The sequence below is a fragment of the Scardinius erythrophthalmus genome, assembly GCF_964197995.2.
Source record: "Scardinius erythrophthalmus genome assembly, chromosome: 12".
Taxonomy (NCBI): Eukaryota; Metazoa; Chordata; class Actinopteri; order Cypriniformes; family Leuciscidae; genus Scardinius; species Scardinius erythrophthalmus.
Genome location: NC_138232.1, coordinates 1809042 through 1823263, shown reverse-complemented (window position 1 = coordinate 1823263; position 14222 = coordinate 1809042). Strand labels below are relative to the sequence as shown.

The following is a 14222-nucleotide window of genomic DNA, read 5'->3' as shown; positions in this document are numbered from 1 at the left end:
TTTTTATGTTAATTAAACCAATATAAAACAACAAATTAAAATAAATTTACAACCAAATGCCAAATTTCTTTTCTTTTTTTTTTCAATTCTGTCATTCATCCGGGTTTGTTTACACATTCTAATTGTGTGTGTGTGTGTGTGTATATATGTATATGTGTGTGTATGTATGTGTATGTGTGTATGTATATATGTATATGTGTGTGTATGTATGTGTGTATGTATATATGTGTGTGTGTGTGTGTATATATATATATATATATGTATATATATATATATATATATATATCCATAAATTTCCCATTTCCATAAATTCGATACAAACAATTGTACTTAGAAAATATAAAATAATATAATTTTGTAATAAAAAAATAGCATTGTATTTTTTTTTTTTGCATTACAGTAATGAAAATTGTGGGTGAAAATAATGTGCAGAAAATCTTCAAAAGACGTTTTCTTGGCATTTTTGTGAAATTCACCTGAACAGAAGAAATAAATGAGTAATAACAAGGGCCCAATAAGCTATGAGGAGTTCAGAGCCGCAGTTTACCATGTTTTTACCTAAACGGCTACAAAAATCAAATAACCTCTCAGATAATTTATTAAAACAAAGCCACTTCACCTTATAAAGACACAGACCCGAGCGGAGAGAAGCTCTGGAAACGAGGCTCTCCTCACACACTGATTAATGAACTCGTCGAGTCTCTACTTGAAATGCTGTTCAGGCTGTTTAGGAGTAACATTTCCCAGGAGTTCCAACTGCACTTACAGGACCAAAGTGAGACCAGGACCAAATCGTGTGCTTTTGAAAATCCTCCTAATGTTAAACCGCTATAATTTGACTGTTTGGTGCATCTGGGTCATTCTACAAAAACAGGTGCCTTTCGTGTCCATCATTAGCAATGAAATCAAGTGTTGAAGTGTTTCCGGGATAAAATATTGTAAGTGAACTCTGCCTAGGATCAGCACATGTCTCAATATCTTTTAGAAAACTATCTAAAATAGTCAAACCTGTGACCGTAATCAATTTTACATAGTAAATATTTTTCGAAAATGTATGTTTTTAGAAATATGACCCACTTACCCTGTTTTAAAGGCATCGTTATAGAAGGACCCATTTGTTAAAATAGCACTGACTGTTTTTTTTCTTTGTCTTTTGAAGAAATGGATAATAGGAGTGTTATTACAGATGCATATTATTCTACTGTCTTCATTTTTCCCATGCATTCACCAAAATATGGGTTCATAACCTGCAGACGGTAGGTTAGATAGACGGACGAGAGATGTGTGTTATGGTTGTGATGTCGGTCTCTGGGATTGGACGAATGTGAAAGCCACATTAACATCAGGGATTCTGTGTTTCTGCTTATTTACAGCGTTCAGTCGCTGAAATCTGATTTATCCTCTTACGTCACGTGACCAAACTCTGAATGACAGAATAGTCTCTGGATATTAATCCTCTTGTTTACGGGCTGAAGCCTCTCGTGTCATGATGACTTGATGCAGTTGTCCTGTTTCAGACAGAAGCCATCTTGTTCTCGTTCCTCTGCTGTTTTATGATTTCATTTACACGCCGTGATGAACTGTGTTGTCGATCCTGACCAACAAGACGATGTCAAAACACGTTGAACGATGTTTGTTTGAATTTGGCTCAAAGTTGTAGGATGAGATAAAATGTTTTTTTGGTAACACTTTACAATAAGGTTTATTAGTTAACTACATTAGCTAACATGAGCTAATAATGAACTGCACGTATACAGCATTTATTCATCTTTGTTAATGTTAATTTCAACATTTACTAATACTTTATTAAAATCTTGTTAACGTTAGTTAATGCACTGTGAACTAACAATGAACAGCTGTATTTTTATTAACTAACGTTAACAAATACAGTCACAAATGTATTGCTCATGGCTAGTTAATACATTAACTAATGAACCTTATTGTAAAGTGTTACCTGTTTTTTTTTGTGTTTTTTAGCTGGAAACGATCATGCTGAAACACCATCATTCGATGACTTACCTTTTTATATGCATTGCATAATATACAGTAATGCTGATGTCTTGGTTTTGAAGCTGTAACTGTGTTTTCTTGCACTGCGTTTTGTGAGATTCTGTAGTCGGTGGTTTCATTGTCTGCTTCTATTTTGTGTTGATGGTGCTCTGAATAAAACAAGCCCTGATAAAAGATGTCACGTTATTGTTTTTGCACAGTTATGAACTTGTATAAGTTGCATGTAATCAAGTGCTAGAGTGTGTTTTGCACTATTAAAATTTGCATAGTATTCCAATGCAACCTCTCCATAACAACCGCTGAAGTCAAACGGAACATTTTTCAGATTTTTGCATAAACTGTTTATTTCTAGATGAGCTTCTGAAATTGTCATGTCTCAAAAAACCAACATTCCTCACTTCTTCCGCATGCAAAATATACAAAAAGAGACAAATGCTTATCTTGTTCCCCCTTCTCTTTCTTTTTCTGCATTTTTGCTTCTGCATTACTCTGGTTTACTCTTTAAAACTGACTCAGTATCACAAGTTTTTTTGCTTGTATGCAATAAATTCTGTGATGTTCCTCATTTATCAGTTGCTTTGTATGAAAGCTTCCGTTAAGTGACACTTTACACTAATGCCACTGGTAGTTTCTTGTGCTGTGTTAGACCTGACTCTGAAGTAGGAGCTTGTTTAGTTCCCCTAAAATAGTTAAAACTAAATCCGTTCCCAGTTCCACACGCCAAAATAAAGCGGGTATTTTCCCATTAGTTCTAGGAACTATGAAACGGTTCCTCCTGTGCGAAAGCCCCTATTGTTAGTTAATAAGTGATGTTTACTAATGGACCTTATTGTAAAGTTACCAATGTTTGTCTGTTTAATTAAATGTTGCAGCAGTTGCTGCACGATTATAACAAATTCATAATTGTCGATTATTCCCTTGAAATTGTAATTGCGACTATTAATTAATATTATCACAATTTACATTGAATGATGTTTTGAATAGCTTTATACCAGTGGTTCTCAACTTGTGTGGCCATGGGACCCACATTTTCGAAATATATATATATTCCGAAAATGTGGGTCCCATGATGTGGGAACAAATTTATTATAATAAGCTTAATACATGAATGCATATATGCATGTATAAAGCCTATTATAATAAATTTGTACCAAACTTGTTGACACACACACACACACACACACACACACACACACACACACACACACACACACACACACACACACACACACACACACACACACACACACACACACAAGTACTGTCTCCCTTTACTTAACATACACATAAATTGTAAGAATATGACTAATACTGATAAATAAACAGTAGACCTATGAGGTTAGACCTATGAGCTATTAAATAACAGTTCTAAACTAGTTTTTGTTAATACAATGTTGGTATGAGCCACCAATCATTTAAAAATGTACAAAAATAACAGAAAGTGAAAATAGTGGCATTTTGGGGTTATGAAAACAAGAGGTGATACACAATATGAACAGAATAAACTAACGTGATTTATTGGTATTTTACTTTTATTTCGTGACTTACTAATTTACGATTGTACAGATTTTGTATTTTCGGAATAAAATATAAATTCAGAATATAAAACAAGTTGCATTTACTATGTTCCATAAGCTTAAACAGTACAATTTTTAATAGTTTAAAAGAAAAGTTTGTTTATTATGTGCATTATTACATTCATTAAAATATATACACACTCATCACATTTACAGAGGCTGATGTACTTCATTAAGCATGAAATGTGAAAGTATGTTATGTAACATTTCATAATGTGTCATGCCTGATCCCTCACAAAGCACATGGTCATTAACTGAAGTAAATATTGACGCTGATGAAGTCGCTGTGATGTTTGTATTGATGTCACTGGTAATTACACGTCCATGACCGTGGCGTCACTAGCTCCCAGAAGCTCGTCTGTTTTGAGAAAATGCAAACATAAACTATGAACATGTTGTTAAATATGATTCATGGCATTACTGTACTCTGAAGAGAGCGCAAACACAACATCTACACATTTCTATTTGCAGCGTTGTAGCCAATCACAGTGAAGCCTGTTGAGCGCATTAATGCAGTGTCCAATCAGAGTTTTCTTTTTCATGAAACCTTTCATTATAACTATCGAAGTGTTGGTGATAATCAAAGCACTGGACGGTTGAAAAGAAAATTATATATTGTGTTTTTGTTCTTAATTTTAATACTGACTGGCAATGCAATAAATGCTTGTTTTTAAAGGGACTGTTCAGTCACAAATTAATATTGTCTTATTATTTGCTCACCTTTGTGTTGTTTCAGACCCTGTTGACTTGCATAGACATGAAATGGTGATTTACTCAAAGTGACCCTGCAGTGCCACCAAGTGGATGTTTCATTTTTTTAAATTACTATTTGTACTGTTCTACACATTTTTTTTGATACCTTTATTCTGCTATCTCTTGTTATTTCATAACTTTATATCCCTCTCTGCTTTTTGTTCTTTATTTCTGAGCTGTCTTACACCATCTGTCAGTGTGCTCTTCAGTTGGCTTTGCTGGACTTGTAACCTAATCCTGGACAGAACTTAATCTTCACAGTCTTTGAGCGACATCTCCACTGTGAGCCTTTGTGATCAAACAGTGATCCGTTAATCAGAGCGCAAGTGTGAGTGTTTTTATTGTGCGTTTGGGAGCTTTGGCCGTGTGCAGTGCTTTAAGATGGTCTGGGAATCCTGCTGTGATACGGTGAAGTGGGTTCTGGTGTATGGATGCTTATTCCTGCCACGGAATAAAAAAGGTAATTGACCTTTTTAACACAAAAAAGTTGGTTAAATAAAGCAGAATTTCAGGATGTAAACTCTACACCGAGAAAAAGTCGAAAAAAGATAAGTCAATTTAAATTCAGTATTACGAGAAAATAAGTTTGAATTGTGAGATGTAAACTCAGTATTATGAGAAAAAAAGTCAGAATTACGAGATGTAAATTCAGTATTACGAGAAAAAAGTCAAAATTGCGAGATGTAAAATCAGTATTACGGGGGGGGGAAGTCAGAATTACGAGATGTAAATTCAGTATTACGAGAAAAAAGTCAAAATTGCGAGATGTAAAATCAGTATTACGGGGGGGGGAAGTCAGAATTGCGAGATGTAAATTCAGTATTACGAGAATAAAAAAGTCAGATGCGAGATGTAAATTCAGTATTACGAGAAAAAGAAAGTCAGAACTGCGAGATGTAAATTCAGTATTATGAGAAAAAAGTCAGAACTGCGAGATGTAAATTCAGTATTATGAGAAAAAAGTCAGAATTGCGAGATGTAAATTCAGTATTATGAGAAAAAATTCAGAATTGCGAGATGGAAATTCAGTATTACAAGAAAAAAGTCAGAATTGCGAGATGGAAATTCAGTATTACGAGAAAAAAGTCAGAATTGCGAGATGGAAATTCAGTATTACGAGAAAAAAGTCAGAATTGCGAGATGGAAATTCAGTATTATGAGAAAAAAGTCAGAATTGCGAGATGGAAATTCAGTATTACGAGAAATAAAGTCAGAATTGCGAGATGTAAATTCAGTATTACTAGAAAAAGTCAGAATTGCGAGATGGAAATTCAGTATTACGAGAAGAAAAGTCAGAATTGTGAGAAGTAAATTCAGTATTACGAGAAAGTCAGAATTGCGAGAAGTAAATTCAGTATTACGAGAAAAAAGTCAGAATTGCGAGATGGAAATTCAGTATTATGAGAAAAAAGTCAGAATTGCGAGATGGAAATTCAGTATTACGAGAGAAAAAGTCAGAATTGCGAGATGGAAATTCAGTATTACGAGAAGAAAAGTCAGAATTGTGAGAAGTAAATTCAGTATTACGAGAAGAAAAGTCAGAATTGCGAGAAGTAAATTCAGTATTACGAGAAAGTCAGAATTGCGAGATGTAAATTCAGTATTACTAGAAAAAAGTCAGAATTGCGAGATGTAAATTCAGTATTACGAGAAAAAGTCAGAATTGCGAGATGTAAATTCAGTATTACAAGAAAAAAGTCAGAATTGCGAGATGTAAATTCAGTATTACTAGAAAAAAGTCAGAATTGCGAGATGTAAATTCAGTATTACGAGAAAAAGTCAGAATTGCGAGATGTAAATTCAGTATTACGAGAAAAAAGTCAGAATTGTGAGATGTAAATTCAGTATTACGAGAAAAAAGTCAGAATTGTGAGATGTAAATTCGGTATTACGAAAAAAAGTCAGAATTGCGAGATGTAAATTCGGTATTACGAGAAAAAGTCAGAATTGTGAATGTAAATTCAGTATTACGAGAAAAAGTCAGAATTGCGAGATGTAAATTCAGTATTACGAGAAAAAGTCAGAATTGGAGGATGTAAATTCAGTATTACGAGAAAAAAGTCAGAATTGTGAGATGTAAATTCAGTATTACGAGAAAAAAGTCAGAATTGTGAGATGTAAATTCGGTATTACGAAAAAAAGTCAGAATTGCAAGATGTAAATTCGGTATTACGAGAAAAAGTCAGAATTGTGAATGTAAATTCAGTATTACGAGAAAAAGTCAGAATTGCGAGATGTAAATTCGGTATTACGAGAAAAAGTCAGAATTGCGAGATGTAAATTCGGTATTACGAGAAAAAGTCAGAATTGCGAGATGTAAATTCGGTATTACGAGAAAAAGTCAGAATTGCGAGATGTAAATTCGGTATTACAAGAAAAAAGTCAGAATTGCGAGATGTAAATTCGGTATTACGAAAAAAAGTCAGAATTGCGAGATGTAAATTCGGTATTACGAGAAAAAGTTAGAATTGTGACATTTAAATTCGGTATTACGAGAAAAAGTCAGAATTGCAAGATGTAAATTCGGTATTACTAGAAAAAAGTCAGAATTACGAGATGTAAATTCGGTATTACTAGAAAAAAGTCAGAATTGCGAGATGTAAATTCGGTATTACGAAAAAAAGTCAGAATTGCGAGATGTAAATTCGGTATTACGAGAAAAAGTTAGAATTGTGACATTTAAATTCGGTATTACGAGAAAAAGTCAGAATTGCAAGATGTAAATTCGGTATTACTAGAAAAAAGTCAGAATTACGAGATGTAAATTCGGTATTACTAGAAAAAAGTCAGAATTGCGAGATGTAAATTCAGTATTACGAGAAAAAGTCAGAATTGTGAGATGTAAATTCTGTATTACGAGAAAAAAGTCAGAATTGTGAGATGTAAATTCAGTATAACGAGAAAAAAGTCAGAATTGTGAAATGTAAATTCGGTATTATGAAAAAATTCAGAATTGCGAGATGTAAATTCGGTATTACGAGAAAAAGTCAGAATTGTGAGAAGTAAATTCAGAATTGAGTTAAAAAAAAATCTGAGATAAAAAGTTGCGATTATCTTTTTGGTTGTTTGTTTATTCGGTGTTCCCCGCTGATGAGTCCTCACCCCAGTGCGTGGGCAGTGGATCTGCGCGTACCACTCCAGACAGTACAGACACACGTGGATGCCCTGACCGACGAACAGACACACCCACATGATGATGTTCCACACCGGGCTCTTCCGGCTGTCGTTCATGGCGAAGTTGAACACCACTGGAAAGGTACACACAAAAATCACCACATTTCTGCCTGCTCTTTAACTCTTTAACTTGTCATTATGCTGTCTAGATATTTCATGTTGGCCAAAATCTTAAGGCTTTGTATGTATTTATTTAATTAATTTACGGATGAGGAAATCCTAGAATGCTCTGATATCAGTCAAACCAAAAATTATTAAAGCACCAGATATAATTTTTCACTAGTGTGTGCAGGACACTATAGTTCATTAATGTAAGTGAGGAGAGTAAAATAAAGTAAACTGTGACATATTACACCCAATAATTCTTCATACAGTGACTACCAGTGACATTTATACAAATTTGGGATAAAAAAAATGACTCAGACTCTTTGACCTGATCATGTTTTGCTGAGGTGTTTTGTCTTTAATTGCTAATGCTCTTTTTACACACAGACTGAACACAATGAAGCATTGCTTGGTGATTGGTTGAGCTAAACTGGTATTATCTAATTGTGTAGTTAAATTTAACAGCTGACAGATATTCAACATAATTCATGTGTGAGACAGTCTAACAGAAGGACGGACAAAACCAGTCAAATATCAACTGAGTTCTGCTCATATTTTATGACCATTTTCCAAACTATAGCGAATAAACTGTGATAATGTGAGAAATGCTGAAGGTGTCTGAATTAATTTTGTGCAGCAAAAACATACAATACATAAAAATAGTTGGTAACCCTTTACAATAATTAATAATTACCTTATTGTAAAGTGTTACCCAATTAGTTGAACTACTATTCTTACCACCGATACCCGCGAATGTGCAGAACATCACCGGGTAGAAGAACCCGAAGCCCATCGTGAAGGCGTATTCATGAACGAATGCAGAAACGGCAAAGACACACAGCGTGGCCATCGAGCGGAGTTTATAACCCGACAGCTGAGGGGATCCAGACAGACTCAAGGTCAGAATCATTCAGACATGACACGTATTTTAACAGTGAGATTCAGGAGTGTTCGTTCTCACCCGGAGGAAGTCTCTGTAGCCGTAATAATAAAGCCAGTCGTGGACGACGATGTTCCATGTGCGGTAATAATTGGCAAAAGAAGTGGAGTTCCACCAGTCCTGATGAAAGAGAGACGAGACTCTAAACCTGTGAACCTGCACTAGTTAATAACAACAAGCAATGCATTTATTACATTATTCATCTTTCTTAAAGTCCCCCTGTGGTGAAAATCCAGCTTTTAATGTTGTTTATGTGTCTATGTGGTGTTTTTAATGTGCTTTAAGACAAAGCATGTGTAAATTCATAAGTCGACAGCATTGCTGAGTATTTCCTCCTTAAAACTGCAGTGAACCAAAGACAGTCTCAAAAACACGCTTTGAAATCGCTGGTGTTTCTGACGTCACAAACTACCTTGTAACCAATCAGATCAACGTGTGATCATCAACCAGTGGATCTCTGAGCTGAGTGAGTGAGTGGAGGCGGGGCTCATTTGCATATTCATAGAACCTCGCATACTAAATGAGGCAAGGGTGTCGAGTTACATTCAAGATATTTTAAGGCAAGAAGAATTTTTTTCAAGGAAAAAAACATTTAAATATGTAATTTCGTTGATCAAAGATGAGTTTTAAGGGATACAATTATTGACTACAGGGGGACTTTAATGTTAGTTAATAAAAATACAACTGTTCATTGTTACTTCATGACAGATCAGATCCATTAAATATTAAAACACAATGTGTTTGTAAATGTGGAAATTGCTTTAATTTTTCATTGTTGATGTTTACTAATATAGTTAACAAATAGAATCTTATTGTGAAGTGTTTACAACTTTTCTATGTTTATATATATGTTTATATATAGAAAATAGTTTACTTTAAGATAATGAGAGATCACTTACTTTGTAAAACATCCGGTCAGCGAAGCGCAGCATCTCAGCGAAGGCGTTGAGCCAACAGTGCAGGAACGCGTAGAAGCCCAACATTAACATGAGCATCCCTGAACACAACAGCGAGTCTCAGATCACACACACTGAACAGAACTGAACAGTTATTCTTAATATATTATTAACTATTAGTCTTAGACTAATAGTAGTCTTAGATTAGTCTTATTAGTCTTAGACTAATTAATTTAGAATGCGCATGCGTCGCGTCTGAGCGCGTTGTTGTCTTTGGAGCTCCATCGATTGATTTATAATTCTTGATTTCTCTTTAAACTCACTTACAACGAACATTTTCTACTTTTCCTCACCTCATAGTTATAACGCGGATTGTTGAGCAGACGCGTCTCAAGCCTTGTGATCCAACGCTGGATACTCTTATAGGTTACGTCCGTGGATCACGGCTGAACGCGTCTTCTCCGCACTCATTTACAAACAAACATTTTTTCGCCTATCGTGCGTCTACTCTACACCCGTACCACTGAAAAGACGGATTATATCCAAGACTTAAGCCATAAATTAGTATTAATATTGATAGCACCACTGGTAGCGTCGTTGCTAACTTAACTTACTGTCCATCTGTTAAAATGGCGAATATATCAAATGTAAGTAGTCTACCTTTTGGTGCAGGTGAGAACACATTTGAGCTGCACGCGGTGCAGTCTGAGCTGGAAGCTGTTGAGAAACAGATCCACGACCTTTTAGTAAGAAAAGCCGAGCTAATAGACCGGCGGTTAGCTCTTGAAACATCACGTGCCGAGGCACACAAATCAGAGATTAATGTTACTAACCCGCTGACTCCCCAGTCAGCAAATTACCTTTGGCACAGATGTGGGCCAGATAAACAGCTGAGCTGTGGCCCAGATTAGTTTGTGTTTGCCGGCCCAGATATGGCCCACATCTCCTTTGCCAGAACTGAACCAAAGGACTGCCATAACTCCACCAAGCATGAGCCAAATACAACAAATTCATGTGGCCCGTATGTGGGCCTGGTATGCAACTTTAGTATGGTTGAGTTCTGTTAAAATCTAACGGCCCTTATGTGGCCCACATGCAGCTGACAGTATTTAAAGCCTTAACTCACAGGTAAATTAAACACTCAACAACAAATGGACTCAAAACTATTTATTTTGACAAGCATTTAAATAATTACAGCTAAAGTGTTGTACTTAATTACAGCAGTATTCAGTTGAAAACAATTCATAAAAATAAATATAATTACAGCAAGAGTTGAATAATAACAGTAGTATTCAGTTGAAAACATTTATCAAAATAAATATAATTACAGCAACAGAGTTCAATTTAATAATTACAGTAGTATTCAGTTGAAAACATTTAAGAAAACAATTACAGCTACTCAGTTGTACTTATTTTAAGTAAAATTCAGTTGAAAACATTCAAGAATACAAATTAATAATATAAATAGCATTCAACGCTAATTTTTTACTCCAAAGTTCAAAACACTCGATCAAAGCTTGTATTAATGTTATGTTTAATTAGTCCAATGAGAGTAATACAAATAAATCACAGTTGGTAAAGAGAACTTTAAAGAGAAATTGAGAAAGTTAAAGCAAACTTGAAAGGTAAAGAGTTGAGAAGTGTGTTGATGTGCAGAGAAGTCTCCAATGAGGGTCGGCAATGTGTTGATCTTTTCCAGTAAGGGGATTCTGCCTGACTGCACCTGCAATAAAGAAGAATTTAAATAATGTTAGCAGCAATACAACCTGGAAGCTAGAGCTGCAGGAGAGTGAAAAAAATCATTAATGTAAATATCCTTTAATATTTTATTTGCAATTATTAACAAATTAAACACCTCTGAATTACCAGTGTATGAAAGTTTTTTTCCAGTAAATTTTCAAAAGGAATTGCAAATTGTATTTTTCAATATGTGGGCCAGAATTATACTGTAATTCCTTATGACAAATTATTTTGATTTTTAGAATACCTTTGCACCAACAACCGGTTAAAATTTACAGCACTGCATGTATTCTGCTTCTTTTTTTTAAAAAAAGACATGCACACTCTAATGTAAAAACACACCAACACAGATAGCATTAATGTCATGTTTTAGTCCAAAGACAGAGTCTACAAGAATAAGTGTTTTTACTAACAAAAAATAAACTCAAGATAATCTGCAATGATGCGAGACAATTTGGAAGCAGAAACACACAAACAATAATGGGCCAAGTACTGAATGCAAGGAGGAACATAAAGGGTTAGTTCGCCCAAAAATGAAAATTCTATCTGTAATTACCCTCAAGTTTTTCCATCTTCTGGGTTGTACGTCAGAGCGTAGACTCACTATTGGCCAACACTGGTCATGTGTGGGATGCTGGCCAGTCGTGAGCCTACGTTCTGACGTACAACACAGAAGCGCTGTGCTGTTACACTACGTTGAATAAAGTCTTTATTTTAGCTTGTTTTGCGCACAAAAAGTATTTTCGACACTTGATAAACTTAAGGTTCAGCCACTGTATTCTTGGACTATTTTAACAATGTCTTTACTAACTTTCTGGGCTGGCAAGTTTCAATAACAGAGAAGCCTATGGAGGAGTGAGACAGCTCTCAGATTTCATCATAAATATCTTAATTTGTGTTCCGAAGATGAACGAAGGTCTTACGGGGGTTGGAACAACATGGGTGAGTAATTACTGACAGAATTTTCATTTTTGGGTAAACTAACCTTTTAAATACACAGTGATAATGAACTAAATACAGATAGTTGTAGGCATGCGCTGGTATGAGACTTTGAAAGAATGATAATCTTATATTGTGATTACAGCTTTAAAATGTATGATTGAAACAATATGATTCGCAAAATATAAAAAATAACTTTCTTTAAAAACAAAACATAAAACTTCTAAATAAAAAAATGCAGTCACTTAAGTGAGCCACGGATGTGATCAGGTAATGACAAAAAAAGGTGTTTGGTTCGATACTGAGATAACAGAAATAAAAATACAATGTTCTGTAAAGCGGTTTTGAAAAGTTGTGAATTGTGCAAAGTGCAATACAAATAAAAGTGACTTCTAAAAAAGGTCTCACCAATGACAACTTCCTTTACGACCAGGCGTTGGACACCAATCTTCCCATTGACTTCTCTCCGATTCATAACGTGCCACAGCAGTTGTAAAAGTGCCTTTCAGCACTCTCCACACGGTGTTATCCAGGTCAAAGCCACCAACCAGACCCAGATAGGTAATCTGATAGGAAAAAAAACATTGTGTAAGTGGTTGAAATATGCATTTAAATAGACCACCCTAAAATGAAAGTGCTTTTATATTCAAAAATGAACTATAAACTATTATATACTCCATCTGAAACCATATTTTCTAGGATTTTAATATGGAAATTATTGTCATTGCTCCACCCATACCACACATTAGGGCTGGGTGGTATGACAGTATACCATAGCATGGTATATAAACTATATCGTACGTGAGAAATTAGAGTAATTATAAAAATGTCCTGCCTCTTCCAAGCTTTATAATGGCAGTGAATGGCTGCTCAATTAATTGATAGTTAACAGAAATACAGCAATTCATTGTTTGTTCATGTTAGTTCACAGTGCATACTAAAGTTAACAAGTAAAATTTTTTATATTGAATGTGTTAGTAAATGTTGAAATTAACATTAACACATATTAATATATGCAGTAGAAGTGCAGTTCATTATTAGTTTATGTTAATGTTCAGGTATTGTATCGAAAGTCATAATTTTGGTATTGTGACTTGACACTAATAGCCTAACGTTAACATTACAACTTTAATTTTAAAGAGGGAAAGGTCATGAGAAAAAGTCTTTGTTGAATATCATTTCAGAGTTAAATAAAGATACAATAATGCAGACGTATTAATGTGTTTATTCTTGACATTTTTTATATTATTATGATTAGTTGAATGATTGTGAACACAAATTAGGATTTAACTAGTGCTGGGCGGTTTACCGGTTCATACCGAATACCGGTGTTTATTTTTGTTACGATATGAATTTTTAATATACCGCAAAACCGGTGTATGTCGCTTTAATCGGAACGCGGCGCTGCGCGACACAGTCTCACCCCTCATTTACAACACACGTCTGCGGCGCATTACAGCTGCGACAAGGTTTTATTCCGTCCTCCACGTGGTGCGTCAAAATAGACCAGGCGCCTATATTTAGCGAAGCGGCGCGGAGAGCCGCTTCTGGGAAGCTTCGATCTGAAACACAAGCATTGACTAGAATGGGCACGAGACGTGTGGGGGTGAGAGTCTTTTTTTCTTGCGGCGCGCGTGTTTTTATACTGTATTAACGTATCTGAAGTGAACTGACGGTCTTTAGAAAAGTTTCTTTGTTATTACGATTGAATCTTTCTTTATCTTTCCTGATAAAGCAGTGTTTATGAGCGTTGCTGCTTTGTGTACAGCCGTTACCGGGGAAACGTACTCGGTTACTAACGTAACCTCGGTTCTCTCTAGAAGAGGGAACGAGTATTGCGTAAGTAGCTTACGCATCGGGAAAGTCTTCTTTCTTCGAGATCTGAAGCCAAAAAATTATCCTTAATTTTGTATTCATTGTCAACGCAGTGCAGCAGCCGACAGACCTAGGCAGGCTGTATAAGCGTGCTCATTGGCTGCTCGGCTGCAACTGCTTAAGCCTATCGGTGAGCGCTATGAACGCGGCAACCAATGAGGGCGCTTCGCGCCCTCCGCGCCCTTCTAACCGTCAGAATGGGCGTGGCCAGCG

At 35.4% G+C, this 14222-nt stretch overlaps 1 protein-coding gene across 1 annotated transcript in view; it reads right to left on the bottom strand.

Annotated features, from left to right (window-relative positions):
• Window positions 1–3503: 3503 nt before the first annotated feature.
• The window catches only part of soat2 (sterol O-acyltransferase 2), a gene marked incomplete at its 5' end in the record, with an annotated part of 38145 nt that continues 27426 nt past the window's right edge, over window positions 3504–14222 (bottom strand). The window contains 5 exons of the mRNA XM_081379690.1: window positions 3504–3945; window positions 7443–7588; window positions 8358–8493; window positions 8581–8679; window positions 9459–9556. Of these exons, the coding sequence (XP_081235816.1) occupies window positions 3892–3945; window positions 7443–7588; window positions 8358–8493; window positions 8581–8679; window positions 9459–9556 (533 nt within the window). The 3' untranslated portion in view covers window positions 3504–3891. The remainder of the gene's footprint in view (window positions 3946–7442; window positions 7589–8357; window positions 8494–8580; window positions 8680–9458; window positions 9557–14222) is intronic.